Below are 16,832 nucleotides of genomic sequence, written 5' to 3' on the forward strand. Positions count from 1 at the left end.
CGCTTTGCAATGCATCGATAGGCCACGATCTAGGGAAAATCGACGTCACCTGACGTCGTCGTCGCCGTCGCCGCCGTCACCGCCACCGCCTGGCCGCCACCGTCACCACCGTCGTCGCTACCGCCGTCGCCGTCATCATTGAAGTAGCGAGAGAAAGAGTTGGTCTTCCTACCGTTCTCCGCGTCGTATCGTGTCACATAGCAATCGCGCAGCATATTCCCGATCGCGTGACATCGAAAGGGACGCGACGAGTGAGAGAGTGACGAGAAGGAGCGTTCGTGAGAGGAAAAACACGTCCGCATACACGGCGTTCGAGTCGCCTGATAATCCGCTAGACCGAGCGCTCTCCTCCTTCGGCTCGCTTCTTCCGGCGCGAACATGAATGAAGAATACGACGCAATCGTGCTCGGCACCGGTCTCAAGGAATGCATCCTCTCGGGGATGCTCTCTGTCAGCGGCAAACGAGTGCTCCACATCGACCGCAACAAGTACTACGGCGGTGAATCGGCCTCCATCACGCCCCTCGAGGACCTGTTCGGGTGAGTACTCGTCCTGCCCTTCGCTTCCCCCCCCCCCCTCCCTCTACTCTTCTCTTCTCGAGCAAAAATCCGCGGAAAACACGCGATAAAACATTGCGAGCATGTTTTCTCAGACGTTTCGCGATGTTCTCTCAACATTTACGTTGCGTGAATCCGTTTCCTTTTCCCTCTCTCCCGCTATTTGCGGCGGACAGGCGGGAAACCGTCATCTTCGACAGCTGTGCGACGTATGTGCACGACGTGACTACGGATATTGATTTCCTTCTCTTCCGCGATCGAAATCTCGCCGATCGATATTCGCAGATAGACCGAGACGAGAGAGAACGAATGCATATGAAAAGATGGAAGAGGGGAGAAGACACGTTCCTGCGGGGAACGCATCATCGTTGAAACTGCGTCGCATACGGCAGGGGAAGTGTATCGATTCTCGAGTTCACCGCGCGCAAATCAACGAGCGCGGCCGCTTTTGATTCTCGTCACGCAATTAATCGAATCGGTGTAGTTGACCGGTTGTGCGTAACCTCCGTCGATTTACTTCCACTTTAATCAAAGTTGCTGTCAAGAAATATTACAAAATTAATATAATTATTCTATTTTCGCGAAGACATGAATGTTGAATGTTCAAATTTATGTATTTTCGTTGAGGAAGAAAAAGATAGTAAGCAAGATAAATGAAAAGGACGAAGTAGAAATTAGTAAAAGTATATAATAAAATAAGTAAAAAATTATTTACTGAAATTTTGGCATAGAAGCGAGGGCTACAAACGAACGCCGCGAATGCTCTGATACTAATTGCAAATTCTGGTAGTTGCTACTGACCGGTCGAAAGTAGCGGAGAGTTCGGTACCATCAGCCTTTGCAACGGTTACGTTTAAGTGTAGCAAACAGGAGGAGGGGAAAGAGAGTGTCCGCCCCGCAGGAGAGAACCGCTCGATCGAACGAAATCGTCGTGACGCGGCTTCCCTGCCGCAATGATTTCGTCCTTCGTTAATTTCTTCTTCTTCCCGGCGAAACCTTCATCGCAATTTCACTCTTGCGGTCTTCTAAAATTACTTTTATCGCTGTATTTAATTCACGCTTGACCGCCACTGCGGTATTTTGCTTTGACTGTGATGTTGGCCCCTAGATGTACTTTCTACGCCTTACGTCTTTCTCTCCTGTCCTGGAAAAGTATGAGCATATTTTTATTCCAAGCACAAAGGCGGTATAAATTCAGAGAGAGTTAGTACGAAAGTTGTTTATCGTCACGTAGACATTTTGCAAGTTCCTAAATTTATTTTTATTTGTGTATTTTACTTATCTATTTTCTATATTTTTTTATTTTTTCTATGTTTCATTCTTTTGTTTTTTACACATTTAAAAATTTTTCTTTATTTTCATTTAGTTTTTTTATTTGTTTTTCTTTTCTACATTCCCATTTATCTATTTTATTTGTGTTTCTTTCTATATTTTTTTTTGCATCAAGTTATTTTACATTCGTCACTGCTGCATTCGACACAATTATGTTCTTTCCGCTACCAACATTTATCAATATTTTTGAATATGAAAAACTCGCAATAAATGACGCAGCGAATAACATCGATTTCACATGATTCAGTATATTTTAATGATTACATAAAGATAGAGAACACACGTACAAGTGTAGATTTGTTATCGCGTGAGAGACGGTTGTTTTATGATTGCCATTAATTTGATACAAAATACCGCTACTCTCGTTAATTATTGTTACAGTAATAATTACACGATAAGTATAAGAAACATGATCGGACTTAGGATCACCATGGTGATTATTTTCGTCTTTTTTTTTCTTTCCTTCTTCGGTTATACACACGTATGAATTTCTTTGCGACGAGATTTTCGTGTTACATAAAATAATCAGCATTTTATTGTATCAGTCGTTAAAAAGCTTCAATTAATTTCATGGCACAGAGGCATTATTTCTTACTTTAGCTTTTTAATGATCGGTATGAAGTATTTTACGCGGGCAGCAGTTTTATAGAATGTTCGCTGATTCCAAATTAACGAGGGATTCTGCCATTGAAGTAGAGATTTACTTTGTAAATACAATTTTATGGAATGCAATCAAGACATTATGTTATTCCAATGGATCAGAGACGAAAAGAGAAAGATAAAGTGGAAGATAACGTTCGAGATTAAGTGCTTCTCGCTGTTTTTCACATTTAATTTCACCGCTGCATTCTTTCGTTCGGGCTGCATGATAACACATCAAAGTTCACGATTAGGGTCTTCGATTTTTCGACTTCTTTCCCGTATTCCTTCCTTCTCGTTTCGCGCGTGGTACATTATCTTAAAAGTTGCATTCTCTTAATGTCGCATTCTCTTAAAAGACGCAGTGTCACTTGAAGTACGCGGATATCCTGTTGCCAGCATTTGATATGCCCATTATATTCTCTATGAGAAGTGCGGTATCGCGCGAGCATGAAAGTCCGTCGAGGAGGCTTTACCCGCGCCGAATGTGGATGGAAAGCGGAACGACGGCCGTTTCGAGGATTGCACGTAATTATATACTCCGCGGAAAAACGCGAGAAACGCTTGTTAATGTCGTGACACGCGAATCCGGTAGCTTTCCGTCCAACGATTGTGAATGCAAATCGCGTGGATCCAAACGAGTGGAAAGTAATTAGCCTCGATTTGCGAATAAATATCGCTGCTAATTTTTATTTCACTACGTCATAAACTTTCAAATGCGTTAGGATACGGTATTTTATTCTGGAATAAAATTGAATGTAATTTTAAATTTATCACATAAATATTAGTGAGAGAGAGCGTCCTAATTCGATATAGCGAGCTGGCAATGAAGAATGCAGCGCGATTCAATGAATTTGGATAGAGATAAAATTGAAACGAATACGAGCAAAATTGTAAAGGATATCCACATGACTAGGCATTTACACATTGTAAAGTTATGTAACATTCGAGTGTTTACATTATAATGCTTATAATACATTACATTACAACAGTTTGCACTTCGCGTCATTAGGAAAGAAACCAATAACGAGAAGCGGTCATCGGGTATAAGCTTTCAATAAATCATTACACACGCCTAATCTATTCATACCTATCATTAGCAATAAATTGTCGTCCTTGGTTGCGCGTCACACTTGCGATATGATTCAATCTTCTTTACTGACTGGTTGTCACCGAGTGCGACAAATATATAAATTCATGAAGAACGAATAACATTAATGCCGTTGTGTTTATTAACTCGATTACTCTGTTGTCTTGTACAGAAATACTTTTCGCTTTTTGATTTGGAATTTCCGAACGCAAATAAAGCCTACGGAAGCGGAATTCTAATTTTAATTTTTCACGATAACTCATAAATTATTATTAAGATTGATATTTTGTAGTCGTAAATTCTTTTACCACATTTTTCACGATTCCGTATTTCCAATTTTCTTTGTAACAAATTTATGTAAATAAAATAGAAAGCAGAACGGCGGCAGAAAAAAAAAGAAATATTTGATATCTTTAATCGCGCTAAAAGCACTTTAATTAAATTTAGTTTCATCTTTTCTTTGCTTTGTTGTACTTTCCTAGATTACGTTACTGCGAAAAACACTCTAATATCACAAATCAAATTATAATTTTGATTGATTGATTATTGTAGAACTATTATTATTGTAATAATATTATGATTTATCATACTCATAACGACGTTTATATCATTTAGCAAGTTCAAGGCCCCATCGCCGGATGAAAGTTATGGCCGCGGCCGGGATTGGAACGTCGACTTGATTCCCAAGTTCCTGATGGCGAACGGTCTTCTCGTTAAGCTGCTCATTCATACGGGAGTGACTCGTTACCTGGAGTTCAAGTCGGTGGAAGGTTCATACGTGTATAAATCAGGCAAGATCTCGAAGGTGCCAATCGATCAGCAGGAGGCGCTTTCCAGCGATCTGATGGGGCTCTTTGAGAAACGGCGATTCCGCAGTTTCCTCATGTGGGTGCAGAACATGCAGGAGGATGATCCAAAGTCGTGGGACGGCTTCGACCCCTTCAACAGCAGTATGAGTGCGCTCTACAACAAATTCAGTCTCGACAAGAACACGCAGGACTTCACCGGGCACGCACTAGCACTGTACAGGTAATAATTGATGAAGAGAGAGTAATTTTTTTGGAATTGAGTTGTGAGATTACAGCAATATGTCTTTTTATCATTTTAACGAGCTTTGCGAGAACGTAAATTTAAATATTAATGTATATATCTTTTCAAAATCAGGGATGATGATTACATAAGCCAAACTGCGATAACCACCATTAGAAGGATTAAACTGTACAGCGATAGTTTAGCGCGGTACGGAAAGTCGCCGTATCTTTATCCGATGTACGGCTTGGGCGAACTTCCTCAAGGATTCGCGCGACTCAGCGCCATTTACGGTGGCACGTACATGCTGGACAAGCCAATTGACGAAATTGTCATAAAGGATGGCAAAGTAAGCATCACGTTTGCCATATCTTTGTCATATCTGATGAATTACATGCTATTGGTGCCTGAAATTAATTATTGTTTCGTGCAGGTGGTCGGTGTACGCTCCGGCGATGAGGTAGCACAATGCAAACAAGTCTTTTGTGATCCTACGTACGTACCTGATCGTGTGAAGAAAATCGGTCAGGTGATAAGGTGCATATGCCTGATGGATCATCCGATACCAAGTACGAACGACGCACTGTCCACGCAAATTATCATTCCTCAGAAGCAGGTGATAAATTGTTCATAATAAATCTTTCTTTTTCACCTAAAACTTTCGGGAATACCTTTGAACTTCTCGATATAGCTTCTTAATTTTAAAATTATAAGAATTTTTTTTAATTTCAAGATTTTATATCAAGTTTTTTGAAGTTATTTATTTGCAATTTGCAGGTTTCGCTTATTTTACATATTTTTAATCAAACACTTTTTTTCTCAGGTTGGTCGTAATTCCGACATTTACGTGTCTCTCGTGTCACACACCCATCAGGTCGCGGCAAAGGGCTGGTTCATTGCCATGGTTTCGACCACGGTGGAAACGAAGAATCCGGAGATCGAGATCAAGCCTGGTCTGGACTTGCTTGGTCCGATTAGACAAAAGTTTGTCAGCATCTCTGACTATATGGCACCGGTGGATGACGGCCTCAACAGCCAGATATTCATATCTACCAGTTACGATGCGACTACGCACTTCGAGACCACCTGCTTAGACGTGCTCGATATATTCAAGCGCGCCACCGGTGAGGAATTCGATTTCAACAAGGTCAAGCACGAACTCGGCGACGAGGATCAGTAACCGTAATCATGGAGTACGCGCGTGCATTTATACCACATCATACCACGGGGAGATCGAAGCGCCCAGTATGAATTCGCGTATTCGAGTAAAAAAATAAAAAAAGGAAACATCGCTCGATGATCGCCGACCACGTCGGTATGCGACAGTGTCTCAAGGCAGATACTACGGAACAAGTCACGCTGCGAGCAGACCTGTGCCTAATTATGAGATTCTCTTTAAAAGAGGATGGAAAACGAAGGCAAAGTTGGCTAAATTCTCTATCTCTTTCTCTTTGTCTCTCTGCCCTACATCGTCCTTAATCTCATCCTGCTGTTCCTGCGGATCCTTCAAAGCACACAAATTCTTTCTCTTTGTCTCTCTGCCCTACATCGTCCTTAATCTCATCCTGCTGTTCCTGCGGATCCTTCAAAGCACACAAATTCTCATATTTACATGGAGGAACTTTCGGACTCTATTTCTACGACTTTCAACGGATTATAAGGTTAGATCCTCTTGTAAATTTATATTTTGCACGGAACGTAAATCCAATCTGCCAATATAATACGTTCGTACGAAAAATAATACTAAAAGAGACAAAGATAAATGCAGACGTCCGTCACTGTGTTTATACAGTACATATGTATCATATCTTAATGTACCGAGATGTAGGTGAAACGTTCATCGGCAGATTAAATTGTACAAAAAAAAAAAAAAAAAGTCTACAGGTACATCACTGCGTTGCTACGTGAGGTACAATATATTGTTAAACTGACGTTTAACAAACTGATTGATTAACGATATAAGTACCATATCTGTCTAGATTAGCACTGTGGTAATTCCTATAGATATAGACGAAATGTTTCCGCAAAATCTCGGTTGTTACAAATTTGAAAAGGTTTATGTTGTCCGTGGTCAGATATGTTGATTTTAGGTTGCCCAAGTTGCATTTAAACATTTGAACAAAGTAATCGTACAATGGTATATATGAATTTTACATGAAGCGGACGAAGATATTGCATCGATAAACGTTCCGCTGCTTATCGATCGTCCTAGCAAATTTAAACATAGCGTCCAGATATAACGTGTTGTTCGAAAAGTTATATTTATTCACGTATGGGATTGTGTAACTATATTTTATCTCGCATATTCGTTTACCTTTGAAGAAATTTTCATTTAGGAAGCAAATCGTAACTATGGATAGCACGATTAGATATCTTGAACATATGTTTAGAAACAGAATTAGGAATAGGAGAGTCGCATGCTCATACACGCTTGAGACAAAGTTGATGAAAAGTGCTGAAGGAGGAAAAAAACGAAAACAGAAATTGATATCGAAATGTTCGAACAAAGAGGATATCCGGAGTGGCCAAGCATTTCATATTATAGATATATTATAGATCTATATAGTTATATATATATATATAAAAAGATATGTATACATATATAAATACGAAAAAATGGAATCGTTAAAGTGTTGTTGTTTCGTGTGAGCTTGAGATCCGGACTATTTCTTTTGCATAATAAATACGAGTGTATCTCGTAATATTATATCGTTACTTGATAAGAAGAGAAAACGAGAGTGAATATTCACATATATACATTGATCGACTAAATAATGGCATACGTACGTCTGCATGCTTGCATCAAAGAAGAGATGGATCAGCTGTTTTCCTAGATTCACATTTTTTCCTTTGCACTCTGGTATGGGTTACGACAGACACACGCAATTTCATACAAAGTATGAAAAAAATCTGGAAAACGGGTACATTAGGATAACAGATACTTGTCTCGACAGCAATGGATACTCTTTATCGTCCTTTATCCATCAACTTGTAACACACAAAAGCAGAATGGAATAAATGATATTGTATTAATCGTGCCCTTTGCAATTCTAACTGGCTTTGCTTAAAATTTTGGGACATAGGAGGAAATGGTCGCGTTTAATGGAAAATTTATCGTCATATTTTTATTATATTGAATTTATTGTATTAACTAAGTTTCAGAATGTAAAGATTGTTGTCCCTGCATCCCAAGATAGCTAGATCGTTGTGGACAACCGGTGAGGAAAACGTTTCGCCGGGAAGTTGCTTAATCGCTAACGATTTGCCTCCCGATAGATCAAACACTTGGAAGGTGCCGTCTGTACATGCTACGAACATATGTCCATCACTGCACCAAGGAGTCGCGAAAATAGGCGAATGCAATTCTAACATGTATCTTAATTTCAGCTCGTTTTGCCCAATTATTTTCCGTGGCGTTTCGAGGCAATACAGATTTTTATTATGACTGGCCAAGATGACGCACTCGCTGTTTGTAAACTCACGAGTCAATGTCACGGGATACGAAAACACATTGCCGTGTATCACGTATCGCCATATCTGCAATAATAAGAGTCAAAACGTATTGGATAACAGGCGGATGGAAGATTTACACCTACTTGACAATCTGTTTCGATGTCGAAACAACACAATGTTCCAGCTACAGAACAAAATAGAACATGTCCAATCTCGAGAACGGCGGGGGCGACGAAAATCGGATCCTGCAGTTTGCGCTTCCACGTAACTTGTCCGGAACTTTGTTGCAGAGCCAAGCACGTGCCGTCTAAAGTTCCGAAAAGAACGGAAGTCGATTGTTGGTGCAAGCAGCCAGTGGCACAGATTCCACCTTGACTCGCTTTAGTTTTCCATACTTGAGCACCGTCCTACAAAATTGTATACTTTGCAGATAAAGCGTAGATTATTTAACATGCAATTTAATAATTTTAATATAATTAATATTGATACAATAATACCGCGTACTTCTATCGAAAGACAATATACACAACGGTCGTAAGAACCCACGAATATTCTGTTTCCTTGCACACATGTTATCGCCGTGCATTTAACCATGTCCTGCGTTTGAAATTTCCAGATTACTTCACCAGTTTTCAGGTGGATACAATAAATGCATCCATCATAGCAGCCTGCAATTGGAAATATGCATTATATTATTTATTAGTTAATAATTGTTAAATAGCGTTGTTAATACAGGACTTGCCTACGATGCCGCGAAAATTAGCCAGAACTAAAACAGAAGCTTCTATCCTGTCCGGTAGTTTCACCTCGTGCGGAGTACTGTTTGTTTCTAGCAAATTAACAGTACATATAATTCCGGAATGTGAGCCGACTGTTGCATATAATTCTGTTCTAAAAGTTCAGAAACGTGTAAGGAATAATATATGTTTTTTTTTAATTAAAATATATTTCAGCAAAATGATGCTTACTCGGAATAACGATACACAGTTGGCGAAGCGTCGACACATTTTTGCAAATTATAGGTTGCTGATATTTCAATATTTGATATATTTTCTAAAAGAGATCCAGGACTTTGTTCTTGTATTAACGCATCGCCATAAATTCTTCCTCTGCATTTATACTGATAATTTTTATTATTTGATTGTTTTGCGAAAGATTCTTTTGTATTAAGCATTTTTTTAGAAGAATTGCCATCAAGAGAAACGCTGACGCGACTGACATTCTTGCTGCATTCTCGGCTAATCAAAGTACTTTTGATATAATTGACACACTCGTTGAATGTAACATCCTTAAGCAACATACCAATCAATTCAGGAAATTCTATGTTAAAAACCTCAGCGGCGGCGCTTGAGATCTGAAGTGCTGCTATTGATGTACCACCAGAAACCAAAAAACCAGCATCTTTAGATTTTATGTGCTGGTTCCATAAATTCTCAAATATATTATCCACATCTTTTGGATTAATATTTTCTGTTTTAGATTCTCGACATATTTTTCTTAGCGACGCGAGGCAAATTTTTCCACTAGTAGTAAGATTAAAATGTTCTAATATAATTATTTTATCAGGTTTATAAATCGCTGGTAATATCTTTAAGTGTGACATTATATCATTTTGCAACTTAGGAAATTCTTCTGTTTTTGTAGTGCATAAACATATATATAATTTGTGGCTCTCTGCGTCCCATATTGCAGCACAATTCTGTACGTAATTTAATTCCGTCACGACTTTCTCAAGTTTTCGCAAATTTATTTTGTTTCCAAATCTTTTGACGATGTTATTTTGTCTTCCTCTGTGAAATATTCTACCTTGATCATCTATCTGAAAAGAAAGAAAGTATGGTATCACAAATTTGAATTTGAGTTCAATTATATAATTTAATTTTCAAAAGAAATTAAATTACAAAATGTTTTAGAATAATTTGTCAACAAAACTTACTCACTGAAACGATATCGCCAGTATCACGGAAGATTGGTGCACTCAAATCTTTTTCACTTTCATTTCCAACAATGCAAATTCTACTACTACTTCCTATATTAGAAATAATAATGAAAAAATTAGTTTATATAAAATAAAATCATACAAACATATTTACATATAAAACTAGTGTTAACCTACCGATATAAAGAGTGCCTTCGCCTCTAGTTATCACTTCGTTATCTTCATTTTTAATCTGGAATATCGTTTCTGACAGAGGCTTACCAAGGCAAGACTCAATGTCATTGTTTATAATGATCTCATTAATACTAGACCAACATGATATTTCTGTTATTCCATAAATATTAAATATCTTTGTTATATTTTGTGGATGACTAGCTTCTGAAAGTAATTTTATGCTAGGAAATGGTTCTCCACCCAAAAGAAGAATTCTTAACTGAGAGTCCTTATCTAATATTGTTGTTTTCAAACGTTCAGTGGACCATTTATGAAAGAGAAGCGATGGAGTAATTTGAAGAAGTGTTACATGAGCGTGGAATATTTCCATTAAAAGTCTGAAAAAATATTTCTGTCATAAATCTTATCTTACTTTTTCAGCATTTACTTTTTACAGTGAATTCTTTGTACAATATTTATTCACCTGTTTGTCTCATTGTTTAATGACTTTGATACCATAAACAGAGTTGCTGCACAACAAAGACTTAAGAAAATTTCAACAATACTAGGGTCAAATGTGAAACTTGTTAACTGAGCGATTTTATCAGATTTTGTTACATCTAGAATTTTCTTTAAATCTATAATATTAGGCAATATACAAGAATGGGGCACTTTAACAACTTTTGGTATCCCAGTTGATCCTGAAGTGGCAATTGCATATGCAAAGTGATACCATCTTCTGTTACTGATACTTTCTTGAACATCTATTAATTTTGTCAAGTATATAGACTGTCTATGAATATCAAATTGACATATGATCTCTCTGTTCGATATCACATGTTTCTCAAAAATATATTTTACATGTAAAGAGACAAATAATTCTTTATATGTCAATGGATCTGCAGGCACATTGAAAAAAGCATGTCCACTATCAAGAATTCTGCGAAAAAATAAACGGATTTGAAATAAATATTCATAATAATCAAATTATCTAATTAAATATTTTCAGAAAACTGCAAGAATATTTATATCTTACCCAAGCATTAAAGAAGGCACACAATATTCTAAAACATCAAAATTAATGCCAATAAATTCAGGATTCTGTATGCATTTCAAATGTTTCGAAACTGTTTCTTTTGCTGCTTGCAATTCATTATAATTTATAATTTTAACTTCATCTAACTCATGATACTCTATAGCTGATTTGTCAACATAAAACCAATTGCATATATTCTGTAAGGCTCGTGGACAATCTTTGTTGTCCTCTTGTGTCTTTAGTTGTTTAGCGCAATTAACTAAAAGAACATAAGGAACTTGATAAATATGCAAATTATATGTCGTTCTTATTAAAATTAAAGCAAATTTAATGTAATTATGTATTGATTCATGTTATGTACTCACTTGCGTGACTCATATTACACATAATGTATGCACAAGCATTACATTAAAATAATGTTTTTTTTATGTTCAAACACACATTAATGAAGATCATGTAAAATTGATTTTTTTTCTCAAATACAGATAAAATGAGATGTTTTAGTCAAGTGAATCTCGTTGTAGGTTATGTCTTAATGTTTGGAACAGAAAACATGGGTTCTCAACTTATAATTTAGTCGTATTGAACATAATTATAAGCAAAAAATAACTTTGTCAAAACTAGACGCAAAATATATAATTCATTCAACTAATAATCAAATTCTTAAATTTAATATTCTTAAGTAGAGCTTGATTTTCTTCAAAGGATTTGAAGGAACCATAGAGGCATTAATAAAATATATGAGAACTTTTAATTTTTCGTTTAATATCATTAAATTGTACAATTTTAATGCTTTAAGGTAAAGTAATACACTAAAACCTTGCAAATAAAATAATTAAAAATAAAAAAGCATGTTCAATGCACATTATATAGTAATATTGAGAAATTTTACATTGTTCTACGTTACGTGGTGACGTTTATATAAGTGTGTACAAGCATATATTTGACAAATTATCCATAATTATTATTCTATCTTCATTCAGTTGAAATAAATAATGGTGATTAGACCTATGCGATATAAGGTACCAGTTCTTTGCATAACATTATTTGATTTTGTTATTAGGGTTTCATACTATCAAAGAAATTCATCCTTGAAGAGAAACTATTGAAGTAACCGAGTTGATAAGTTTGAATTCTAGTAACATATTGACATATTACTTAACATTTAAAAGATTTGCACGATTTATAATTCGCAATTAGATCTACTTTTCCTCACACCACTCATTTTCCTTGCGTACTTGTTCTTCCTCTGAGGCAGTAAAATCATTCTTGATGTTGAACGTTTTACGAATCTCTTCAGGCGTCTTACCTTTGATCATATTAGCAACAGTTTTGCATGTGACATCCAAAAGTCCCTTGATGTCGAGATAATTAGCAGCCAAAATCAGTTCAAAGAGAGTTCCTTGATCCACCTATAAAATAAAAACATTTATATTTTATTTTAGTTTATAGAAGAATTTAATGTTATGAGTCATTATAATTTGTTATAATTTTATTTTGTTTAGATTCGACAAAGATGATTGCCTTTAAGAAGTCAGCATCCCAAGAACTGATATCATCAGTTCTCTTCTCTTTGTTTTCATCATCTTCTGGTGGTGGTGGATCATCCTTGTGATATGTAGCCCACTGTATAACTTTTCTTAATATCGCTGAATTAACATTCGGCAAGGGCACAACTTCCTCCTCTTCCTCATCCATACCAAGATCTTCCAACATGGTCTTTATAGTGACTGAACATTTTGCGATTTCAACATCAACCTCGAATACCTCACCATCTGAACTCTGCAGCTTTATGTTGGGCATCTAAATATATAGAGGATGGAAATAATCTAACTGTACGTCAAATAAGGTAATTTTTAATCATTTTTAAACAATTTTTAAGATTTGATTGTCAAAGAAAATATCAAACCGCAAATTAATAATAATGAATTAAATAATTTAATTAATTTTAATTTTATTTTTAATTTAATTCTTATTTAATTAATTAAATTAATTAATTTAAATACACGTGTTCAAAATATCCTGTTGCTATGCTATGGTATAAAAACCACGTTATATTGCTGTAGTAGAAAAACCACGTTATATTACAGAACAAAGCAATATCATGATATCTGCCTGTCTACATTTAATATTATTCCAATTTGTGATGAAAATCCGCGCTGAACAATTTAATAATTATTTTAATAATTCGTGCAAAGAAAATATTCTAATATCGCGTGGTCAAAACTAACGAGATAGAACTGTATCAAGTTAACCTATGTTTCTTTACATTATTTTGGTTATTTTTTTTGTTCCATTATTTACGTTGCAAATAATATTTAATCGGCACGCGAAAAGTCTTTGTTTCACGCGATCTATCAATCAGTTGATCGCTACTAAATCGGAAAGATAATAATTACCTTTTATTCCGAACGGTTGTCGATCGTAGAAGAGCAACTGAACAACTCGAATGTAATGCGTCCACTAATGGTTGAACACGTCTGAGGACGCCTAAGTTGGTTGTGTTTCTGTACCTCCAAAGTTCACGACCGTTTGCGAAGAATTTCTTTTTTTTTTCACGTCTTTGTTGCTCTTTCGTTAGCTCTTTTTCTTCGACACTTTACTACCACGACCTGTATTATTCTTGATGCACACAGTACGTTTTTTTTTTCTAGTTAATTCTAGAAATTTGATAGGTTTCTCATTTGATATGCCATCTACGTTTATTTCAGAGCTGGAACTTCATAGTCGCATCTCCTTTTTTTACACTGCTGGTAAAATCGCTAGTTCGATTTAGCGTTTGAAGTGATAGATGGAAGCACTTTTCCCTATTAATTCGCGTTTATTCAGATAATCTTACATGGTTGCACGAAGAGTAAGCAAAGAGAAATTTATCAATTATCATGCTCGAGTTTAGCTGTTTGCCGCGTATAGGTAAATATTTAATTTCGTAATATCGAATAAACATAATTAATAGGAGAAATTATTAAATAATTTCAAAGTGTAGTCTAATAAAGCAGATTTATCTTTCATAATATTTTTTGTCAAAGAAAAGAATCTTGAGAATTTGATCTCTTATTGTTCTAGGCATATATCTTAATAAATTGTGCACTAATAATTTAAAAGACGCGACAAGAAACATGTTTATTTTTTTACAAAGAATTATCAAGGCGTCATATTAGTCGAAAGATAAAAATGATCATAACTCATGCAATGATTTAAAGGTTAAATTTATTTAGAAGTAGCATTAATGTATATTTTATATCATAATTGGTTTGTTTATATAAAAAAGTTATCATAACTGTGATGATTATTTTAAGTCTCTCTTTTCACCAGTATTGATCGAAAGATTTTTTATCAAGAAAGATTTTTTATGAAACTAAGGACAAACTAATTGGTCAGCGTATGCGGTGATACATTCGAATCCCATTGATAACATTGGAAATAATGTTTCAGCTCTTATACTCGGATCCTCTTCAACCGAAATGTACAAAAAAAGTTTTTTACATTTTGTTTGAAGAGGACCCGAATAAAGGTGCCTTTTCACGCTGACGCTCGACGCTCATTTTTAGCGTCCAAATATGTCACGTGAACAAAGTTGACGCTGGATGTGAGAAATGCATGAAAAGAGTTTCTCGTAAAATTTAGCGTCAGTCAGCGGTCTGCGTCGGTATTCATCAATATTTGTATATATCAAAACTGTTAAAAGTTTTTGTCACTGATTTTGTTCAGTTAATTTTTTCACTCGCTTTATTAATAATTACTGTTTTAAATATTAAAAAAAGTGTAATTAAGTAGGAATAAGATAAAAACCTTTGGTTACCAGTTCTACTTATTTTATCGAAAATGCTAAAAAAATGTTTATTAATAATTTTTTTATTATATGTAATATTTTTTATTATATGTTTACAAACATAAAATATTTACTTCATGTCATATTATTTATTTTGATAAGTATACAAAATGTATATCTTTTCAATTAAACAAAGTTTCATATTATTGCAAACTTTGATAAGTAGAGTAGGAAAAACGATATTAGAATAGTTGTTCAGTATTAGAAAATTTCTAATGTAATACTTAAGAATAGCATTTTTCAAAGTTAGAAAATTAATTGTATAGAATAAAAATGCACAGCATATTTGTATATATTATATTTCAAGCTTTTATTTATAACAAAATAACTTTTTATTGAATTAAATTTACATAACATTAATATTAAATTTACATAATTAAACATATATAATATAAAGATAATTATAAAAATATATTTGCAAATAAATACAATACTGCTGATTCTTCCAAACCTCAAAAAGTATCATTTTTAATTCATTACTTATTCATTCTTTTTATTTTCTTTATATATATGTAGTATTGGATAATAAATTCAATTATTACTTTTTATTACTTAAATAACATCCATTTTTATTAACAAGGTTGAAAGACCACATGAGACATATGCAAATCCAATAGCGAATAGCACGCACAGACAGATCATCGCACAGATCGCACGACTTGACGCTAAAGCTAAAAAAATCCAGCTTTTTTTTCTTGACGCTAGCGTCAACTCGAAGTCACGTGACTATGGGCAACGCTGAAACGAGCGTCCCATGAATTTGCACCTTAAAGGCCGGAGCACAGACTTTTACATAAAGCATAACGCATAAGCATAAGGAAATTGATTGGTCTATATATAAGCATAAGCAAATGCATAAGGAAACGGACCAATCAATTTCCTTATGCTTATGCGTTATGCTTTATGCAAAAGTCTGTGCTCCCGCCTTAAGAGTTGAAACATTTCCAACGTCGAGACTGGAATGTGTCATCGCACGAACATTGCGCTTGCCGGCTTGTATTGAGAAATATACTTGAGTCTGTTTGCCCTTATTCAAATTTTTCTAAAAAAAAAAAAAAAAATTTTTTTTATTTAGAGAAATATTTTTCTGCTATATTATATTACACTCTGTAACATCTTAAAAATTGGAAAGATTTTTATGTTTTATTGGTCAGTTAATTTTTATTCCATTTATATTTTATCTATTACATATACGCTATTAAGAAAATCTTTTTGTTAAGATGTTGCAGTGAATATTGTGCTTTATTAAGATTTTTTCTATTGATAAGAAAGACTGGTCATCGACTATTTCATATGCATTCGGTGTCTTATAGGTAGTCGTATTTCTGTCGCGTACTCTGTTCTTAAAATCGCGTTCGTCCACTCGATAAGTTCGAAGGTCTAAAGGTCGACTGTATTGTTTGCTCGATCAAAAAGACAAATAACGCATATACGAAACGAACGCGACGCTGTTGTGCTCTTGGTGCGTAGGCGAACTGAGTAATCCGAGCTGCACACACTCATACGTGCTTACAATCATCTTCGACATACTATATCTTATTGTACGATTGAATTTCAAAAGATTCGACCGTAGTTTCCAAACGCGAATTTAAAAAAAAAAAAGAGAGCATTAATAAAATAAAACAAAACTAAACTGAAGATGTAAGTATTATTGGAACAAGGCAAATTTTTCTCGATCTCTCTAAATAAAATAATTTTAGAATTAATTGATAATCTAAGAAGCTGCAAAAAATAGTGAGAAAAAGTTATTTTAAACTGTATCAAAAAAAGCC

General features: G+C 35.1%; 3 protein-coding genes across 3 annotated transcripts; 1 reads left to right on the forward strand and 2 right to left on the reverse strand.

The window, feature by feature from the left end:
- The first annotated feature begins 77 nt into the window (after nucleotides 1-77).
- Nucleotides 78-7,680, forward strand: Gdi (GDP dissociation inhibitor). Its single transcript, XM_012367879.2, has 5 exons — nucleotides 78-539; nucleotides 4,234-4,647; nucleotides 4,783-4,996; nucleotides 5,081-5,263; nucleotides 5,471-7,680. The coding sequence occupies exons 1-5, from the start codon at nucleotides 379-381 to the stop codon at nucleotides 5,825-5,827; spliced, it is 1,329 nt and encodes a 442-aa protein (XP_012223302.1). The 5' UTR covers nucleotides 78-378; the 3' UTR covers nucleotides 5,828-7,680.
- On the reverse strand, nucleotides 7,562-11,824 carry Aasdh (Aminoadipate-semialdehyde dehydrogenase). The gene is made up of 10 exons (XM_012367877.2): nucleotides 11,594-11,824; nucleotides 11,229-11,487; nucleotides 10,677-11,132; nucleotides 10,217-10,590; nucleotides 10,041-10,129; nucleotides 9,069-9,919; nucleotides 8,843-8,991; nucleotides 8,605-8,768; nucleotides 8,244-8,507; nucleotides 7,562-8,184 (listed from the first exon to the last, which is right to left on the reverse strand). The coding sequence occupies exons 1-10, from the start codon at nucleotides 11,613-11,615 to the stop codon at nucleotides 7,795-7,797; spliced, it is 3,018 nt and encodes a 1,005-aa protein (XP_012223300.1). The 5' UTR covers nucleotides 11,616-11,824; the 3' UTR covers nucleotides 7,562-7,794.
- Nucleotides 11,825-11,973: 149 nt separating this feature from the next.
- On the reverse strand, nucleotides 11,974-13,888 carry SkpA (SKP1-related A). The gene is made up of 3 exons (XM_012367880.2): nucleotides 13,628-13,888; nucleotides 12,753-13,031; nucleotides 11,974-12,640 (listed from the first exon to the last, which is right to left on the reverse strand). The coding sequence occupies exons 2-3, from the start codon at nucleotides 13,029-13,031 to the stop codon at nucleotides 12,431-12,433; spliced, it is 489 nt and encodes a 162-aa protein (XP_012223303.1). The 5' UTR covers nucleotides 13,628-13,888; the 3' UTR covers nucleotides 11,974-12,430.
- Between the last annotated feature and the right edge of the window lie 2,944 nt (nucleotides 13,889-16,832).

The sequence above is a fragment of the Linepithema humile genome, chromosome 1 (genome assembly GCF_040581485.1).
Source record: "Linepithema humile isolate Giens D197 chromosome 1, Lhum_UNIL_v1.0, whole genome shotgun sequence".
NCBI classification, from domain to species: domain Eukaryota; kingdom Metazoa; phylum Arthropoda; class Insecta; order Hymenoptera; family Formicidae; genus Linepithema; species Linepithema humile.

Excerpts from the sequence above, each read along its gene's own strand:
- Gdi (XM_012367879.2), top strand. The coding sequence starts at position 379 with ATGAATGAAGAATACGACGCAATCGTGCTCGGCACCGGTCTCAAGGAA. Across the intron at positions 4,648-4,782 it reads CACGCACTAGCACTGTACAG|GGATGATGATTACATAAGCC; the intron begins GTAATAATTGAT and ends TTTCAAAATCAG. Across the intron at positions 5,264-5,470 it reads TTATCATTCCTCAGAAGCAG|GTTGGTCGTAATTCCGACAT; the intron begins GTGATAAATTGT and ends TTTTTTTCTCAG.
- SkpA (XM_012367880.2), bottom strand. The coding sequence starts at position 13,031 with ATGCCCAACATAAAGCTGCAGAGTTCAGATGGTGAGGTATTCGAGGTT. Across the intron at positions 12,641-12,752 it reads GGGATGCTGACTTCTTAAAG|GTGGATCAAGGAACTCTCTT; the intron begins GCAATCATCTTT and ends TTTATTTTATAG.
- Aasdh (XM_012367877.2), bottom strand. The coding sequence starts at position 11,615 with ATGTGTAATATGAGTCACGCAA. Across the intron at positions 11,133-11,228 it reads GTGCCTTCTTTAATGCTTGG|AATTCTTGATAGTGGACATG; the intron begins GTAAGATATAAA and ends ATTTTTTCGCAG. Across the intron at positions 10,130-10,216 it reads CGAAGGCACTCTTTATATCG|GAAGTAGTAGTAGAATTTGC; the intron begins GTAGGTTAACAC and ends TTTCTAATATAG.